This window comes from Panthera tigris, chromosome C1 (genome assembly GCF_018350195.1).
Source record: "Panthera tigris isolate Pti1 chromosome C1, P.tigris_Pti1_mat1.1, whole genome shotgun sequence".
In the NCBI taxonomy this organism is placed as follows: domain Eukaryota; kingdom Metazoa; phylum Chordata; class Mammalia; order Carnivora; family Felidae; genus Panthera; species Panthera tigris.
In genome coordinates this window covers 37,579,279-37,596,713 of record NC_056667.1, presented here as the reverse complement: position 1 = coordinate 37,596,713, position 17,435 = coordinate 37,579,279, and the positions used below count along the sequence as shown (strand labels likewise).

Genomic DNA, 17,435 nt, shown 5'->3' with positions numbered 1-17,435 from the left:
TCTCCCTCCCAGTGCCCAGCACAGGGCACCGCTCAGAGTGAGTATCAGGGAACGGCCGTCAAGGGAGTGGAGGTGGGTTTGTGTTGTGCTCTGTGCAGTGTAGACAGTGAAAGGAAGGATCTGGAGACCTTGCAGAGGAGGCTCAGGACTCTGAGAGCTCCGATTCTGAGTCTGGGTGTCTGAGAGCTCTGAGCCGGAGTCCTGCCCTGTGTCATTTGCTGGGAGAGAGAGAGGCTGGTGAGCACTGTGGCCGAGGGGACCTGGCCAGCACTCAGGACAGCCTGGCCATGAAGTAGCTGGGCTGGGCTGGGCAGGACAGGGCCCTGTTATGCCTGTGGCTGATGCTAAGCCCAGAGAGGGAGGAACGGGGTGACTTCAAGGCATAGTAAGCTCAGGTTTTCTTTGAGCTTGTGTCCAGAACCGCTGATTTGTCTCTGGCAGGTGAACTGCACTGGGGTCTCTGGGTGGTGCCCGTACTTGAAGTAGGACAGAGGGTGTGGTTGGATTGGCCCACCCAAGTTAGAATAGCACCCCAGGCTGCATTCCCTGTACCCTCTGGGTACAAAGGCAGGGAGGGACTAGACAGCCCCGTCCCCAGATGCAGAAAAGCCTAGAGTCAGGGTAGCAAGGCTACATTCAGTGCTCCTGTTCTGGTGGAGAAAGGGTCTAGGTGACATAGGGCTACATCCGTAGCTAGAGGCCAGGAAGGAGGTGGGAGGATGAGGACACGCAGGCTGAAGGGGGACAGTCACTGCCTATAGTCAGGGAGGAGGTGGTAGTGGGGCTGGGCTTGAGAATGGAGTCGACCAGGAGGGGATGATGGGAGGGGCTGGCAGGCAGAGCAGGCTGCCTGGGTGGGGGTGTGGGAATGTTGGGGGGGGGTCCTGTGGAGAGATCTGCGGAGCGGGGGGCAGATCATGGGGGTGGGAGTGAAAATGCCTGCTGAGGGGCAGAAGCCCTGGAGCTCGAGCCCGAGAGTGATGTGGTCCAAAAGATGCCTCTGGCCTCAGTGCAGAGGATGATGAAGGGGCCTCTAGAGGCTGGGGCGGGACAGGTGCAGGGCCCAGGATGGGAGACAGGGGCTGGGTGCCCCTCAGTCTTGATCTACCTTGCCTCCCCACCCCACCGTCCCACCTTCAGAAGTGGCTCATGGCTCAGCCTCCCGAAGCTCCCAGGTCACTGACACCATCAATGCCCTGCAATCAGCAGGGTGACCCCAAGGCCCCTTCCCCGGGAAGCCTTGTCTGAGCCCTCAGCCTGTGTTAGGTGTGAGGCAGCCATATATTTATCATCCAGACCCAGACAGTTTAGAGAGTGAAAGGTCAAATATAATTAAGAGGCTGAGTCATGAGCAGGCATGGAGAAGTCAATCCTAGCCATGAACCTAGACCACCCTAGACAAACAAGGACTCATGGTTATCTGCTAGGTGTCTACTCCAGACTCCCACATCCCTGTCACAGCATGCCCTGACTCCCTCACTGGGCCGTGAGCCTCATCCAGGGAAGCCTCATCCAGGGCAGCATCCTAGGCCCATGGAAGTTCTTGGAAGGTATCTGTTGGATAGATGGACTAAAGAGACAGAATGAGGCCATTGAGGTCAGTGACATCAGTAGACCTGGGCACTTGACCACCAGACCTGACGCTGTCCCAGTCGTAGGCCAGGGGAGCCTACGCTGAAGGCACTCCCTACAGCCCCACCGCAGCTCTGCCTGGCCTATCTCACCATCCCACCTCGGACCCGTGGCTCTAAGGCCCTGGGGGACCTAACATGTCCTCTTTAAACTTCTATGGTGCATCCTGCACTTAAACTTATCATGGGAGATTTAAGGCTCCTGACAAAACTAATGACATCATTAATTTGTTTCCCTCTCAGCCTGGGCCCAAACCCAAGTCCCATCCTTGGCATGGAGCCAGGGCCCATCAGCACGAAACATGCAGAAAATGTCAGCCAGCTGCCGGACAGCCCAGGAAACCCTGGTGGTTAGCCCAGCTCCTTTGTGGCTTTGACATTGCACTTTCTGGTTCTTGTCCTTGTTAAATTGTTTTGGCTCCCTAAGGAATGAATGGAGATTCATCTTTCCACAAATGCACATTCATGGTCAGGAAGCAGAGGAGACCCTTGGGAGAGGGGAAGGGAAGCAGAATGCTGCCTTCATGGCTCTCTGATGATTCTGAAGGCTTCTCTTTGTCATCTCCATCTCTACCCCTGCCCAAGGCCACCCTTCCCTGCAGCCTCTGCCGTCACAGGGGCGAGGTGATGAAGCCAGATCCGTCCCCAGGCTACTTCCACAAAGCAGACATTTAGTCAGGACTCTCTCTGTGCTATGCACTGTGCTAACAAGCACTTTCTAAAGCTGCTCTTACTTAATTCCTACCACAGCATATATTACTCCCATGTTACCAGTTTGGACACCGAGTCTCAGCACGAGTAACTTGCTAGTTGTAGAGAAGCGGCCCAACTGGTAAGTGGCAAAAGAAGGATTCCAACCCAAGTTATCCTGGCTCTCTGGCTTCAGGACCCACATTCATCACCACCACCATGCATTCGTTCACTAATTGAACAAATGTTTATTTCTTGGTATAACATCCTCCCACATTCTTTCCCACACCTGAGGAACCAAAAGGGCCATGTTTCCAGAAATAACCCTTCTGAGCCACAGCTCCTCCCCAACTGAGAAGCCTCTCCTAGCTGCATCAAGTCCAAATGTGGCCTGCTTTCTCAGGACTTCTGATCATCCCTTCCATCATTGGTGGAGGAGGTGAGAGCTCCATGCTTTCATTTATCCATTTGCCAAACAGTCCCCAGGCACCAACTCTGATTGGGCCCTGGAAGGACTGCTGCATACAGTTGTGCAGGTTGTGTACTGAACAAGTTTAGGTTACATTAGTCATATTGGTGCCTTGTCATCCCAGAACAGCGAATCAGGCCTTAATGGCGGAGAAGTCCCTCCCTTTCCACTCTGGGGAGCACCCTGGTCCTTGGCCAGTAGCTATCAGAAACAGACATCCCAGCAGATATCAGAGACAGATGTCCTAGCCCTGTCCAAATCCCTGAAGGTTCAGCCTCTGCTGACGTCTCCATTTTCTTCAGAAAGAGTGTTGACAACTTGTCAGTGGCTCTAAAAGCCACGTAGCTGGGCCGCATGACCCTTGGGGGCTAAACCCTGCAGGAATTTAGTCTCCTCATGCCAGACTTTCCATCTAGCTCGCCCATCAGTCAGCTAGGCCTCATGTCCTGTGCTTTAGCCAGAGTTGATGAAGAGAGAGAAATAGAAGAGGGGACTCCAGATGGAAGTCTGAGCACAGAGCTTGGAAGGTGGAATGACAATGAGGGATTATGGGGAAATAGAGAGTACATTCTGACTCACTGCCTCAGTTTCCTCAGTGGCCCCTGGCTTCTTCTCAGGCCCCACCCACCACGGGAGTCCACAGTCCTGGAATACCTGGACACAACAACCAGGCTGGAAAGACAAGATGTTGGGAATGGAAGAACCCAGGAGGAGACAATGCAGTGAGGAAGGACAGAACAACTTTATGTTCAAGGTTCCAGAAACCTTACTGGGCACCTACTTTGGGTCAGGCATGGGGGCCCAGGAATGACAAAGGGTCTGTCCCTGGACTCAGAGAGCTCTCTGCCTCATTTAATAACATGTCAGTGAAGCTTACCCCCGGCCACATAACAGGGTACGGATAGTGCACTCAGAGCTGAGAAGTGTGGAAAGTTCCAAGCCAGGCTGTTGAATAAACCCTCATTATGGGAGGAAGCCACGGTCCTGGAGTTGAAGTTTTCAAGAACGGATGGAGGGATTTGGTTATGCCCTGGGAAATAGTGGAGCTGGGGGTGGGGAGATAGTAGTGGCCAACCGGGGCTCAGGCATGGGGAAAACCAGAGGCTATGACCTCTCCTGTCATCTCTGGAGGGTGGGCTGGGCTGAACACAGTCCATACAGCACCCACCATCACAAAGAATCCCCATCTTACACATGAGGAAACTAGAGCTCAGAAAAGTTAAGTAACTTGGCCAAAGTCACACAGTGTCAGAACCAGGCCTGAATCCAGATCAGCCGGATCCCGTGCCCTGTGGCCTTTCTGCCGCACCAGGCAGCTGAGCTGACCCTCCAGCCCCGCTTGCTGACTTGAGTTCCTTGCACACCGGGCTGGGTGCGGGAGGCAGGACACTGAAGGAGCTGAGAGCTGCCCCACCCCCCAGGCCTTCTACATCTGGAAGCTGAGGGTCAACCAGGGAGAGACACAGGCGCGATTCGTGGGAGGCCGCAGCCCAGGGCTCTCCTCCTTGGGCTGTTACTTTGCTAGCTGTGTGACTTTGCACTTGTCTCTGGAACGTTCCACTCTTGCTTTTTTCACTTGTAAAACTGGAATAACAACTCCTCTCAAAGCATTTTTGGATTGATTAAAAGCACACGCAAAATGGATAGCCCCCCGTAGGGGCCACTTAATAAAGGTAAGTTGCCCGCTTGGCTGGGCTGTGTGTGCTTACTCAAAGCCCACCTTGCCCCGGAGAGCACTGAAGGCAGCCTCTGTCTTGCCTTTACAGTTGCCCAGCTTTATCAACACCACCCTCCCACCGCACGAGCAGGTGACCGCACAGGAGATTGACAGCTATTTCCGCCACGAGCTCATCTACAAGAGGAATGAGCGGATGGGGAAGAGGGTCATGGCACTTCTGCGGGAGAACGAAGACAAGATCTGCTTCTTTGCCTTCGGAGCAGGTTTGGGCCGGAGTGGGGAAGGGATTATTTGCAGACTCTTTAAGGGCTTAGAGATTTGTGAGCCCCTCCCCTGACCTCTACTTCAGTAAGGAAAAAGTAGAGGCCCAGAATGGAGTGGGAGAGGCCACACAGCACCGTTCTCCTGTTTCTAGCCAAGGGCTCCTCTGTAACAGGCCCGGTTGGCCAGAGTGACCTTGCCAAGGCCAGGACAACTTCTGTCGCTCATTCTTGCCCCAGGAGGCTGTGTTGAGAGCCCAGAACCGAAGCCAGCTCCCCTGCCCACCCAGTCTCTTGAGCCCCGCCTCTCCCACGAACCCAGGGACAAGCCCGTGAGCACCGTGGGGCCTGGTTGGGGAGAAGGCGGGCTCCGGCACCCCATGTCCCAGCTCCACAGCCCAGCCCAGCCCCCTCCAGGTGCGTGACCTTGGCACACCACCAGCAAGGTCTCAGGCCCCTGGTCTGTGAATGGGCAGGACAGCAATGACTATTTGATGAATTGAAAATGTCTACCTTATGGAAGACTTACAAAGATTAGCGGTAACATTTAAATAACCTAACGGTGGGAACTCAGAATGGCAGCGACCTTCCCCATCCTCAGCAGCTTCGTGGGACTTAATACAAGGCTTGTCGTCACACTGTGGGCCATGAACTTGATGCTTCTCCTGAGGGCTCTAGCCTCTTTGTGTAGAGGGAGGTCTAGATGCCCAGTCTCAGGGCTTGCTTGGCATCTCCCTCACTGTCCCTCCTTTCTGTTCCTCCCTCCTCTCCCTGACTCCTTCTTTCTTTCCCTACGGCCGTCTCCCATGCTAACAGCGATGTCTACGATGGGACCAGGGGATTGCATTTGCCTCCTTTATTAGTCAGCTTTTGCCCAAGAGCCACAGCAACAGAAATGTATTTTTTGCTCATGTGGGTGCAGTCCACCTCCTGCTTTGTGAGAATAAGCCAGAGGCACCACACCTGGGGGTGAGAACTCACTACCACTGCTTCTCCGCCATCCCTTCCCCAGCCCCTTGGCCGTGCACTGCCTGCCTGCTCAGGCCAGCGCAGATCGGGTCAGGCAGTCCACGTACCCCTGTGTGACGTCCGCCTCCCTGCACCCCGCCATGCAACCCCATACCCTTCAAGGGGAGAGCCAGGGTCCTCTGACTGTGCCCGTCTTCCCTCCTGTGTGGCCTCCAGCATGGAAGAGGCTCGTGGGTCAGCCCCTGTGAGGCCACACCTGCAGCTGGACAGAAAGAGTCCCGGCTCGTGTTGGGGCGGCCATGGCCCGGTGTGGCCTGTGGCAGATCCCTTCCCCTCTGACAGCCTTGGTTTCCTCATCTGAACAGAAGTCATCAGAAAGCACTTGGGCCATTGATGATTCCAGGAGCTGTTCAAACAGTTTTCAGAGAAGAGAAGGATTCCTGTAGGAGAGTCTGGAGAAGAAGGCAGGAGTAGGACCTTGACTGACTACGTGGAGAGGGCAAGGCTAGCCTCCAGGTGCAAGATACCTACTGGAGACCTGGCATGAGTCAGGACAGCTTTGGGGACAGGTGCAGGGGAGGGAGTGCTCCCAAACACACCCTCTCACTCACCATCCAGCTGCCACCCTAGCCCTCTCCCCATGAGCATCTGGGCAGTGCTCCTGCTCCAGAATGATCCCCCAGTGACTACAAAAGGGGAACCATTCCGAACCAAGCCAGCCTCCAGGCATCTCTGCAGACCTAGGAGGAACCAAGCCTGATCCTTGAGGGAGTCCACTAAAAGATCCAGCATTCCACATGGCCCACCTGAGTGGTAGGGCTTCCCTGCCCCACCTGTCCAGGGCCCCAGACCAGAGCCACCCAGGGTCTGAGGCTAGCTCTTTCCTGTGGGTGAAGAGACAGAAAGCCTGGAGGTGAAAATCACAGCAGTGTGGGTGGCCCTGGATCCTGGCCGCCTTCTCCTAAAACCCAAGTCCTTGGAGACACAAATGTCCACTCAGGCATTCGGCCAGCATGCAGGCACCATGCCCTCCTCTAGCTTCTTGCCCATGTCTGAGATCCAGCTGGTTCCCCGGTCAGTCCTGTTGACAGACCACCGAAACGACTCCTGTCTGCTCCATCCGTCCCCATCACCACTGTCCCAGTCCAAGCCTCCATCAGCTCTAGTCTCCTCACTCCAGCTCGGCCTTTGCCGCCTCCAGGCTGCTCCCCACAGCATAGCGGTGGCTGCTGCTGGCTCTTGTCTCCCACGCACCCTGCCTTGAGCTCCGGGAGGGCACACACCACATAATCATCCTGTGTTTGTAGTAACATGTAATAGGTGTCATGAGTGTATGGAAGAAAGAATGAGGGAAGGAACGAACAAGTGTGGGAATGTTGGCCAGATCCTCCCTTCCTGGTCTCCTCTGGGCCTGGTGGACAGGGCAGCAGGAACGTCAGGGCAACGTGAGCCCCACCTCAGCTCTCGGGGACCTGCTATCCAATAACAACAAGCCCAGAGCCATGTGTGGACCTTGCTGGCAGCTGCACTGGAGGCTCGGCCACTCCTAAAACAAATGTTCTCCCCCGCACTGCACATCCACCCTCGACCTGAGAATTTCAAAGCTGGATGCAGCCTCCAGGCTCAAGCCTGTCCACCTCATCTGAGCTCTGGATAGACTGAGGTCCCTATAGGTCAAGATACGGGTCAAGTTCATGGCAAGTCAGGGAGAGAGGCAGGGCTGGACCCCAGGCCCAGGAGCTATGATCCAGGAACTCTGTTCTCATGTGCAGTCAGGGAGCCAGCTGTATAGACCTGTGACGACCACTGTATTGTCATGGAATATGTCCATGCACAACCCAGAGCGAGAAAAGTCCATGCCTCCCTCTGCATTCTTATGGCCACGTGACTCCCAAGTCCCACGTCCTGTGGCAGCTGAAGAGTTGTGTGTAGCACCAAGACTAGCACTCCTGGGCAGTGTGCAACCTGCAGACACCTCCACTCCCCTCTATGCACCTCTGTCTGCGGGCCTCTGCAGTCGCATCTCAGCCCTTCCTAGACCATCGGGCACTGACTCTTCACCAGACCATCCTCTGTCTGGTCCTCAAAGAAGACCCAGGGTCCCCAAGGCCATGGGAGGGAGGGAGGACCTATGCCACTGGAAATATTCCCAGCCGTCCCCCAGATGTGTCTGCTCATGCAAAGGTCTCTCAGTTCCAGGCTCAATGGGTGTCTCTAGGAAATACCTTAGAAAACAGAAACATAATGATAAACACCTCTGCCTCGCCCTACCCCCCCTGCCCCGGCTGGGGCTTGCCTGGTGTCTGAGCCAGGCCCCTGCTGGGGTCTGCCATTCTAGGCCAGCCTCAGGCTCCGTGGGTCCAGAGGAGTAAGCTAAGGCACACAAGAGAGCCTCCACCTGCCTGCCCCACCCCCCACCCCCACCCCCGTGCCCATCCAGACCCTTCCTCAGCCCACCTCTGCTCCAGATTCCCTTCCCAAAAGCCCACAGGTACAGACGGGGATTTCCAGTGCTGATAGCAGTCTGGCTACCCCTCCTCTGTTCTGTTCTACAGAGAGATTCAGTACAAAGAGTAAGAGCTTTGGTGTCAGGATGCTTGTGTATAGAGTGTGGCTCTACCACCATCAGCTGAGAGACGCTGGGAAAGCCATTTCACCTCCAAGGGCCTCAGTCTCTCATTTGCAAAATGGGCATAATACACCTGCTTCATCAGGTTGTGCTAAATATGTTCATTTTAGATCACAGGATTAAAATTCTCTGCCATAGTGGAGAGATCCTTATAATAAAAACTCCTCCTATGTGCCAACCACCACTCCAGGCTCTTAGCCTACGTTACCTTTGACCTTCACAATAACACCACGAGATGGGTTTTATTATACTCATTTTGCAGATGAAAACTAAATCCCAGAGAGGAAGAGTGGCTTCCTCAAGGCCATGCAGGCAGATGTCCAACTGGAATCCTGGTTTCTAGGGTCCCTAGTCCTAGCCGTTTCCTCCATACATGGTGCCCTTGCTCTAGAATTCCTGAAATGTTGATGGGTTTGTGGGAAGGGTATTGTTTTAGGTGGCGCATCCCACAGAAGAGTACTCTCCTTAGTGTTGTTTCTGTAGCGAGCCACGATCTGACCTCTTCTGGAGGTTACTCAGTGGGCTCAGGGGGAGGTGGGGTGTGAACATGTGTGACAATTCTGACCAGGCCTGGGGGACATCTGGGGGTGACATCAGACAGAAGCCCTGTCCTCCAGGAGGTGTGGTTGTGGCCAGTGTGCAAACCCAGACATTCTGGAATGGCCCAAGCCACTGCCATGGAGAGGAGTGTCCAGGGGGAGGGAAGGTCCTATTCCTGACTACCAGCCTCAAGGACAAGCTGAAGGGTCCCCAAAGATCTTGTGCAGATTCTTGGATTTCTTCTGCTCTATAAACAACTTATAAAATAGGTATTAGGTGGTGAGTTTTTATTAACTAAATTTATTCAGTTTACAGGCTTATCTAATACTCTGAAATTATCTCCTTTCTACCATGTTTGAAGTTAAACATCTTTCGCTTTAAAAAAAAAAAATGATAGTGATGTAAGGCAAAGGGACTTTTCAGAGCCCTTACTTGGCAAAATAAAAATTTGTAGCTGTATTGTTGGCCCTACCCACACAGCTGTTCTTACCATGAGAAAGAATTGAGCATGCCTGAAACATGATGGAAAGAAAGACACAGGAGGGGTGAGGCTGCTCAGTGGGGAATATTACTAGCCCCGTCTTGCAAGAAGGCAGGAAGGGTGGGGACAGAACTCAAGTAGAGGGTCTGGCCTGGGTAGAGAAGAGCACTTCCTTACCTGTACTGGAAAGAGGGAGGAAGCTGGCAGACAAGTCATTTGCTAGTGGAAAAGTAACCTGATGGCTTTCTCATCAGAGCTCCGCTCTGTAAGGTAGCAGGTGCAGGCATCTGCAGAGAAAGAAGAGGAAAGTGGAGGGTTCTTGGTTTCCAGAAAGAACGTTTGGCATGAACGCAAGCAAGACTGGCCATAAGAACTGGCATGGACGGGGAGTCAAATAGCTTTTATCTCCTGGGACAGCTGGCATTGATTGATTGGTCGTGGCTGCCCGGAGTGTGATGGTATAAGGGGTGATAAAACCGAATCGGGGCTCAGCAGAGAAGAGGTCGCGATTGATTAGTGATGTGTGCCTGACCAGGAGTCGGGCACATGCCTGCCTTACATCTGTTCTGACTGCCTGGAACACAGACTGCTGGCTGGCATTTGAGGGCCCACGAACCCACGAACCCACAGTGGTCTCTAGTCATGGGTTGCAAGGTTTTCTACAGCAACGCTGAAGTGTAAATGTCAGTGCCGTCCCCCAGGCCTTCTCCTGACTTTATCCTAGTACCCACTGCTTCATGGGCATCCCAGGGTATGTGAACCACTCCAGGGCAGGGTCCTTACCTCCTCAGAATCACCACCAGCTAGGGGATGTTCTGCAAAGACATAGTAGACCAAATCAGCCAGAATCAAGTTCATTATGTTTAGTCATTCCATTAGTCCCCCAGGCCTCAGAGGGATAGGGAGGTCTCAGTCCCAGGCACCAAAAGAAAATGACCATTTTGTCCCTAGCTCCAGGAATCTGGGCCTTCTTGAGATGTTTACTTATTGGCTATCCTGGAATCTGGGATAGAATAAGTAATGTAGGAGCTGGCAGAGCTGGGTTGGAGTACAAGCCAGACTCAAAGGTGGACTGGATAACCACTAGGGCCCATTCACTGAAAACCCTAGAGCCGGTGGTAACCCGTACATTCCAGAATCCTAAAGTGCTCTGATCTGAGTATGGTTCTACCTTCTGACATTCCAAGCCCTTTGATCCTGTTGTTGGAAGGTTGGTGGCTCTAAGAACCCCACATTTTGCTTTGATTTGCTTCAGTCACTCTTGGATCCCTTGGGAGGGTTTTGGAGCAAAGAGCCTTCCAGCACCTGGAGATCCCTCCCTGTAGGGCGGCTGCCGCCTACACCCACGGGAAGCAGAGGTCCAGGCACAAAGCGAGATTGGAAGAGTTCTTGGGCGGGCTGTGTGAGCAGCAAAGACAGACGTGGTAGCTGCTGCCCCAGTGCCCGCACACCCAGCTCATCCGGCCTCCAGGCCGCTCAGCCTTTCTCACCCCAGCCCTCAGGCCCATACTCAGAAACACGCCGGGGGGCCGGGACACAGAAGCCGACTGGTGGTGAAGCCCCGGGCCTGAGAGAAGGAATGGGATCCCAATGCATCAAACACCAGTAACATCTTTTTTATTACTAACAGCAGCATTAGCTGTCTGCAGGGTGGTACGATCCTGCCTGAAGGACGTTCATATGACCTCTATGTCCTCAATTCCTCTTGGCGGGAGACAGGGTGGTATTTATTATTCCGTTCGGCAGATGGGTAAGTCGAGGTGCAGACGGGAAGTGAGAGAAACAGAAGCCGAGTGAAATGTTGGTCACGTTGATAGGTCATTCTTACTGATGGCCAGTCTCCTCCCCTCAAAATGAAAACTCCAGCTGCTGCTTGGGCCCTCTGCTCTGCTGAGAGTGCCCTTTTCCTCTTCTGCCTGGGCTTTCCATGACCTCGGAGCTGGGCTCTCACAGCCCTGCATGATTTCCTTATCACAGGTCTGCTTGTGCTGAGCACTCTGTCATCTCCCAGTCTAGAAGGGAAGGTAAGTCAGAGAAGGCTTCCTGGAGGAGGTAGGAACCAGTTAAAACTTTCCCGCTGCAGGTCCAGCTGCCTTCCAGCTCCTCATCATCCCCATAGTCGTCAGGACAATACCCACACCCACCTCCCTCCCACCTGGGTCCTCCACGCCATAGCCTCATGAACAGAAGCTCTTTGGAGCCCGTGGCGGAGCATAGGAGAGCAGCCATGTCCCGTGTAGGGCCTTTTAAACCTTAAAAACACAGGATGCAATGAACAGGCAGCACACGCCCAGCCACTTTCTCCTCTCCCAGGGGCACGCCCACGGCCTGCCACATTCCCCTCACTGGAACACGAGGCCACAGCATCCGGAAGTGTTTCAGAATTTCCAACGGTGCTTCAAAGGGCCCTCCTCCCCACCATGTGCACATCTGGCAGCTGGCACGCCTCCTCAGGGCTGTGATCCTTGGCCAGAGTCACCCTTCATGTTTCAGCCCAGTGCAGCCAGCCAGCCAGAGGAACATCCCATCTGCTAGCCTGTCCCTAACTGGAGCCAACCCTGCCCTCTGGAATGGGGGAGAGAGGAGACTGGAGGACCTGTGTCCCAGGCTGGACCTGTCGGTGAGCCAGGGTCTACGGAACATCAGCCACGGGCTCGGCACTCTTGCCGGGCCGTGTGGGGAAGGCAGGAGGTGAAATGGCCTAGATAAAGAGCGTGGGCTTCAGAGCCAGTCTGCCTAAATTAGAAAGCTAGTGCTTCTCTGTAGAGGAAGTCTCCTGGGCAGACCAGGTACTTCACTTCTCTGATGTCAGATTTCTCCTCTCTAAATTGAGCCTGAGAGTCGGTGCGCTTGCACTTGTACTGGCCAGTACCTGGGGCAGCACCGTCACTGGATAATGTGACCTCTTGTTATTATGACTTGAGTCCTGGCCCCTCGGGGCCCACAGTCCCCCAGGGACAGGACTCCCCGCAGGAGACAGCAGGGCCATCATGGGGATGGGGGGGTGGCAGGGGGAGGCAGAAGTAGCCTCTGAGCCTCTGAGGACCCACATTGGACACCGCACAGAGACCTCCAGAGCCGGCTTCAGCTCCAAGCAACAGTGAGGCTCAGGAGCAGCTTGGCCAACGGGAAGTTCTCCTGGGGTCCCGGGTGCTGTAACTCCAGGAAAGGAGCCTCTGGATGTTGTAGAGTTACCTTGGCCATAGCGAGCCCTGGGCCGGGCACCACCCCTGCAGTCACAGAACCCATTGCAGTCTCTGTCTCTGGGGCTCTCCCCCAGCGCCTCTTGGTGACCTTGAACCACTGCACAGCCGCTGCTTGGGGCTAAGGCCGTGTCAGACCCCAGGAGGAAAGGCCTCCATGTCTGACCCATCTCAGGGTTCCCAAGGCCTGGGACATGCCAAGAGGTCCCAGCAAGGGCTTGCAGAGGAGGAGCTGCTGGCTCCAGGCCCCTCAAGGTGCAGATTGACCTAAACCCCCAGGATTTATGCCCTCACTGATGGAGTGGGGTACAGGCACCAGGCTTCCTCACCTCTAAACAATATTAATTGAAAGAGGATCTGGTCCAAAGAGAATGAAAAGGCTCAAACCCTGGAGCTTTTAAAAGAACCAAGAGGATTGGCTTGCAGGCATGGGCCTGGTGGCGGGTGGGAGTGCATGCTTCTAAGAGGAAGTACACAACTGGGGGACGTCCTGAAGGGGACCCCCAAACTGGGCAACTGCCAGACAGGTGTCGGAGGCCCAGAAGCACCTCCAACCCCAGAGGGAGCCTGCCCATGCCCAGGGAGCCCCGGCCTCATCAGCTGCCTCCATGAAGCGCCCTTTAAACAGACACGCTCCAAGCCATGGACAGGCTTAGGCAAACCCCGGTTCCGCCGCTTTCTGTCTGTATGACACTGGGCAGGTTCTGGTGGCCTCAGAAGGATCCTAGTAAGGTCGGGTGAGACTATGAATCAAAGAGTCTAATTCAGTCTGACTTTTAGAGAAATGGCAGGCAGGGGTGCTTTTCTTGGTATTTGTATCTATCCTCCCATTATTTAACAGCAGAGCTGAGCTGACCAGCTGAAGGCTCAGGGCTCTTTGTTGCTAACATCCTGGGTTCTGGCAACCTCCAGAGAGGAGCAGATGGCAAAGGGGGCAGAATCGGGTTCCACCCAGACACTCTCAGCTCCCTGGAGGGTGTCTGAATCCCCTCTGTGCAAGCCTGACAAGCACTCATTGCCTCTCTGCTTACACACCTCCAGGGATGGAACACTCGCTCCCTTACAGAACTGGACAGTTGCCTGGGAGAGTGTTCTTCGGGCCCAGCTGAAACCCGCCCCCTTAGTCTTGTCCTGCTGCTCCGACCCTCACCATCGCCCACCTCCCCTTTCACTTTATATTCCAACACCCGGAATCACTGGTGGTGGCCTGCACACCCACACCCGTTTTCCCTTTGTACCTGTGCATGTGCTATGTCCTCTGTCGTGAAAGCCCTTCCTTTTCAGCCCCATAGCCCCTGGTGGCCCTCCCTCGCTGCTGGGCTCTCACTGCCCTGTAAGGGTTTGCCTGCCTGTTCTCCCTCCCCTCCCTGCACTGTGACCTCCTTCGGGGTGGGGACCATGTGTCTCAATTCCTGGCACAAGACTGGGCGCAGGGGAGGCGTCATCCTGGCCCTTACTGAACAGAAAATGCCCCCACCCTGCCCTGGGCTGGCTGGTGAAACAGGAGAAAAAGGACCCAGCTCTGCCAGTTTCCCAGGCAGACCTTCCTTGGGAGATCAGAAGCCCTGTGGTACCCCCAGTGTCCATGCATCCCAAAGTCCCTCCATGCAGCCCTCCTGTCACACTTCCTCAGGAAAACAAACACCTCTGTCACTTGACATCCGGCCGGCTAATCCTGGAAGATAGATTAGCATTTGAAAGTTTCCCTTGCATTAATTTCAGACAGAACATAAATATGAGCTTGGGATCCCTCCTCCAGGAGGAAAATGCTGGAAACCCAGCGAGCTCACTGGAGAGAAAACGTGTACTGGTGGAGGGGAGCCCATGTTACTTCGGAACCTTTGGGGGAACATCTGGTTCTCCCCTCTGCCCGGCCCCCCAACATTGTCTCGAAATCACCTTGTTAATTGGTGTATTCTTCTTGCTAAGTACTCACATGCCTTTCCCTCCGATTTGGTGAACCCTGCAGAGGCCACACGTGGTTGACAGCTCCCTGCCTCCTAATGTGACCTCAGGATCCCTTGCAGATGCTAATGCTTCGGAGCGAACGTATGAGAGCGTGCCGTGAGCTATGACATCTCCGGATGGAAGTGAGCTTGGCCTTTTACCAGCTGTGTGACCTGGGGCGAGTCCTTTCCTCTCTCTGAGCTCTCCTGTCCTTGTCTGGAAACTGTGGGGGTACCTCGACAGGTTCCCAAAAGGATGAAGTGAGATGACACGGGAGAACCACCGTGTACCCAGGAGACTCACTCAGTAGGACTTTGTGTTTAGGTTATCAAATGATGGAATCGTAGAGGTGGGAAGACCCAGGGGACCATGTAGGGCAACTGAGGCACAGAGAGGGGAAGGACACTACCTGAGGTCACATAGCCAGTTGGGCTGTTGAGCCAGGTTCTGTCCTACCCCCAGATCAGGGTTCTTGGCTCTTGGTTCTTGGTAAATGGGGGCTGTCAGGCTGTGGCCAGCAATGGGTAAAGGCTAGATCCAGCCTGTGCTCTGTTTGCTGAGCCTTGTGCCCTGGCACAGGCCTGCTTACACCTGGAAGAAGGGGAGCCTTTTCTCTGCACTAAAACATCATGGGGCTGTGCCCATGAAGAGCAGGACACCTTCCCCGTTTGCTTATGAATGTCCCTCAAGTGGCACCCTCGCTTGTGGGCTTAGAGAGATAATCACCACACCAGCCCCACCTCCTCTAGCCCTGGCCTGCCCCCTCCCCACTCCATGTATGTCTCCTCGATCCCACTCATCCTGGGAGTCCTGGCTACATGAATTCCTCCTCCAGGAAGTCTTCCATGATATCCTCAGATCAGTCTCTCCTCTACCATGCATGCCCCTTGTTTTCATTTCTGGGTTCTTTTTCTCTTCTTTCCTCTTTCTTTCTCTCCTCTATCTCTGTCTCTTTGTATCTCTGCCCTTGTTTTTGTTTTCTTCTATCTCTTGCTTTCTGTCTCAGTGTCTCTCCTTTTTTCTCTCCCTCCTGATGTCTCTGTGTCTCTTACAGCCTATCTCCCAGCCCCCCTCTCCCCACTCTCATCTGTCTGTCCTCTGTTTCCTTGTGTCCTGGTGCTCTTTTCCTCTCTCTGTCTCTCCCTGAGGGTGTCTCTCTTCTCTCTCGGCCTCTGTAGCCTCTTCTCCCCTACTCTCTGTCTTTGTGGCTCTGTGTGCCCTACCCCCTCACTGTCCTCCCTCTCTTTCCTCCTCTCCTCACCCATGTAGCCTCTGCAGATGAAATGGAACGTGCCTTCCTGCAGAGAGCTGGCCAGAGAACAGCTGTCAGTGCTGGAAGTCGCTGCTGAGCAGTGGCCAGGAGACCCCAGGAGCCTGGGCAAGCCACACAGGCTAAGCCCCAGTGCTTTGGGGCCCCTTTGGAAACTTTCCACACCTTCCCTGCAGGTTCCAGGATGGGTGTGGTGACTTTTTCAGGATTTGTGACCTTGGAGGCAAGCCTAAGCCCCGTCTGCCAGCGTCTGGGGACAGCAGGCACTGGGCCCTGACTCAGGCTGGTGCAAGGCCCAAGCTCCTGGGATTGGCGGAATCTGCAGGACCATCACCAAGAGGCCGGGCGGTGGCGACAAGGGGAGGGGATCTGTGAGCTCAAGTCTTCTGGGGATAGAATGAGATCACGGCAAGGATGTGGAGTAACAGGTTTTGTCATTCATTCATTCAGCAAACATTCGCCAAGCCGCCACTGTGTGCCAGACTTGGGCTTAGCGCTGGGGTCGAGGATGAATCAGGCATGGCTCCTGCCCTCAAAAAACTCACAGTCTCCCAAGTGGCTTGCTGGGAACACATTCTGACAGGGGCGGCTCTGGGGTATGGGAAGATCATTCCAGCTGCAGTGAGGTAACAAGGAAGACTGTGTCTGCAGTGGTTCCGGGCAGAAGCTGCTGGTGACCTGGGCTGGTCAAGCATGGTTAGGAGGAAAGATCAGGGGCACTCCAGTGATTGGATGAGGAGGGAGACGAAGAGTCGGGACACAGCCCATCCAACTTGGATAACAGAGCTCAGCTGAGACGCATCCCAGGAGGGGAGGGTGAGTTGGATTTTGTAGGCTCTGGCGGATGTCAGGTGGAGACGTGCAGGCTGCCCGTCAGACGGGCCTGGGCTAGGGCAGTAGTTCCAGAGTGGTCTGTGTTGTATGGTAATTGCAACCATATGGGTGCGTGATTTGTCCACAGATTGTGCGTGAGAAGAAGGCGATGGGGCCCCCACACTTACTGGGCAGGAGAAAGAGGAACCCACCAAGAAGGTGGGCACAGGGCAGTGGTAGGGCTATGGAGAGAAGCAGGATAGTGCAGTGTCATCGTGGGGTCCTGTGAAACTAGGCCCAGAGAGGGTGGGGTGGGGACCATGTTGGGACCCGGGCTTGGGAACCAATGGCTTGTGCCCACAGTCCTGGGGCGCAGGCTGCTTGGGGAGGGTGCGTCCTGGCGCTGTGCAGGGAGCCACGTCCAGGAGGGGGACGGACACCGTCTCCTTGCCCTGCAGGGACGGAAGTGAAGGTGGGCGTGACTTGGAGAAGGAAAGATGGAATTTGAAAAACCTCATGGCTGATTGCTTCCAACTTCTCAAAGTGTCTGAAGTCTTCTGCTCACAGTAAGGGCTAGCACCGCTGAGGTTGAGGGGACGGACAGGGCGCTGACTGGACACTGAAACGCTGTCAGGCCGTGCTGGGGATCCAGCCACAGTTCTGTAAGGCTCGGGCCTTCAAGCACCCCCTCCGCCCACTCCAGGAACGTTCCTTTCAGAGTGGCTACACGGCCTCAGTAAATACTCAGTGCTGCTCCCGTGCCGCCGTCGTGCTTCCCCTGGTGGCTCCTGAAATCCTCCGGCGGAATGCTGCTGGGCCTGGAGGCCCTGGCCTTTAAAGGGTCTCCGTGGAAGT

General features: G+C 54.8%; 1 protein-coding gene and 1 long non-coding RNA gene across 2 annotated transcripts in view; one reads left to right on the top strand and one right to left on the bottom strand.

Moving 5' to 3' along the window:
* Positions 1 to 17,435, top strand: part of TRABD2B (TraB domain containing 2B) — a 211,861-nt gene that overhangs the window by 179,074 nt on the left and 15,352 nt on the right. Inside the window, exon 4 of the mRNA XM_042997048.1 lies at positions 4,557 to 4,731. Within this exon, the coding sequence (XP_042852982.1) occupies positions 4,557 to 4,731 (175 nt within the window). The remainder of the gene's footprint in view (positions 1 to 4,556; positions 4,732 to 17,435) is intronic.
* LOC122241318 lies at positions 10,943 to 14,319 on the bottom strand. The gene is made up of 2 exons (XR_006221387.1): positions 13,789 to 14,319; positions 10,943 to 11,359 (listed from the first exon to the last, which is right to left on the bottom strand). It is a non-coding gene; the product is annotated as an uncharacterized LOC122241318 (long non-coding RNA).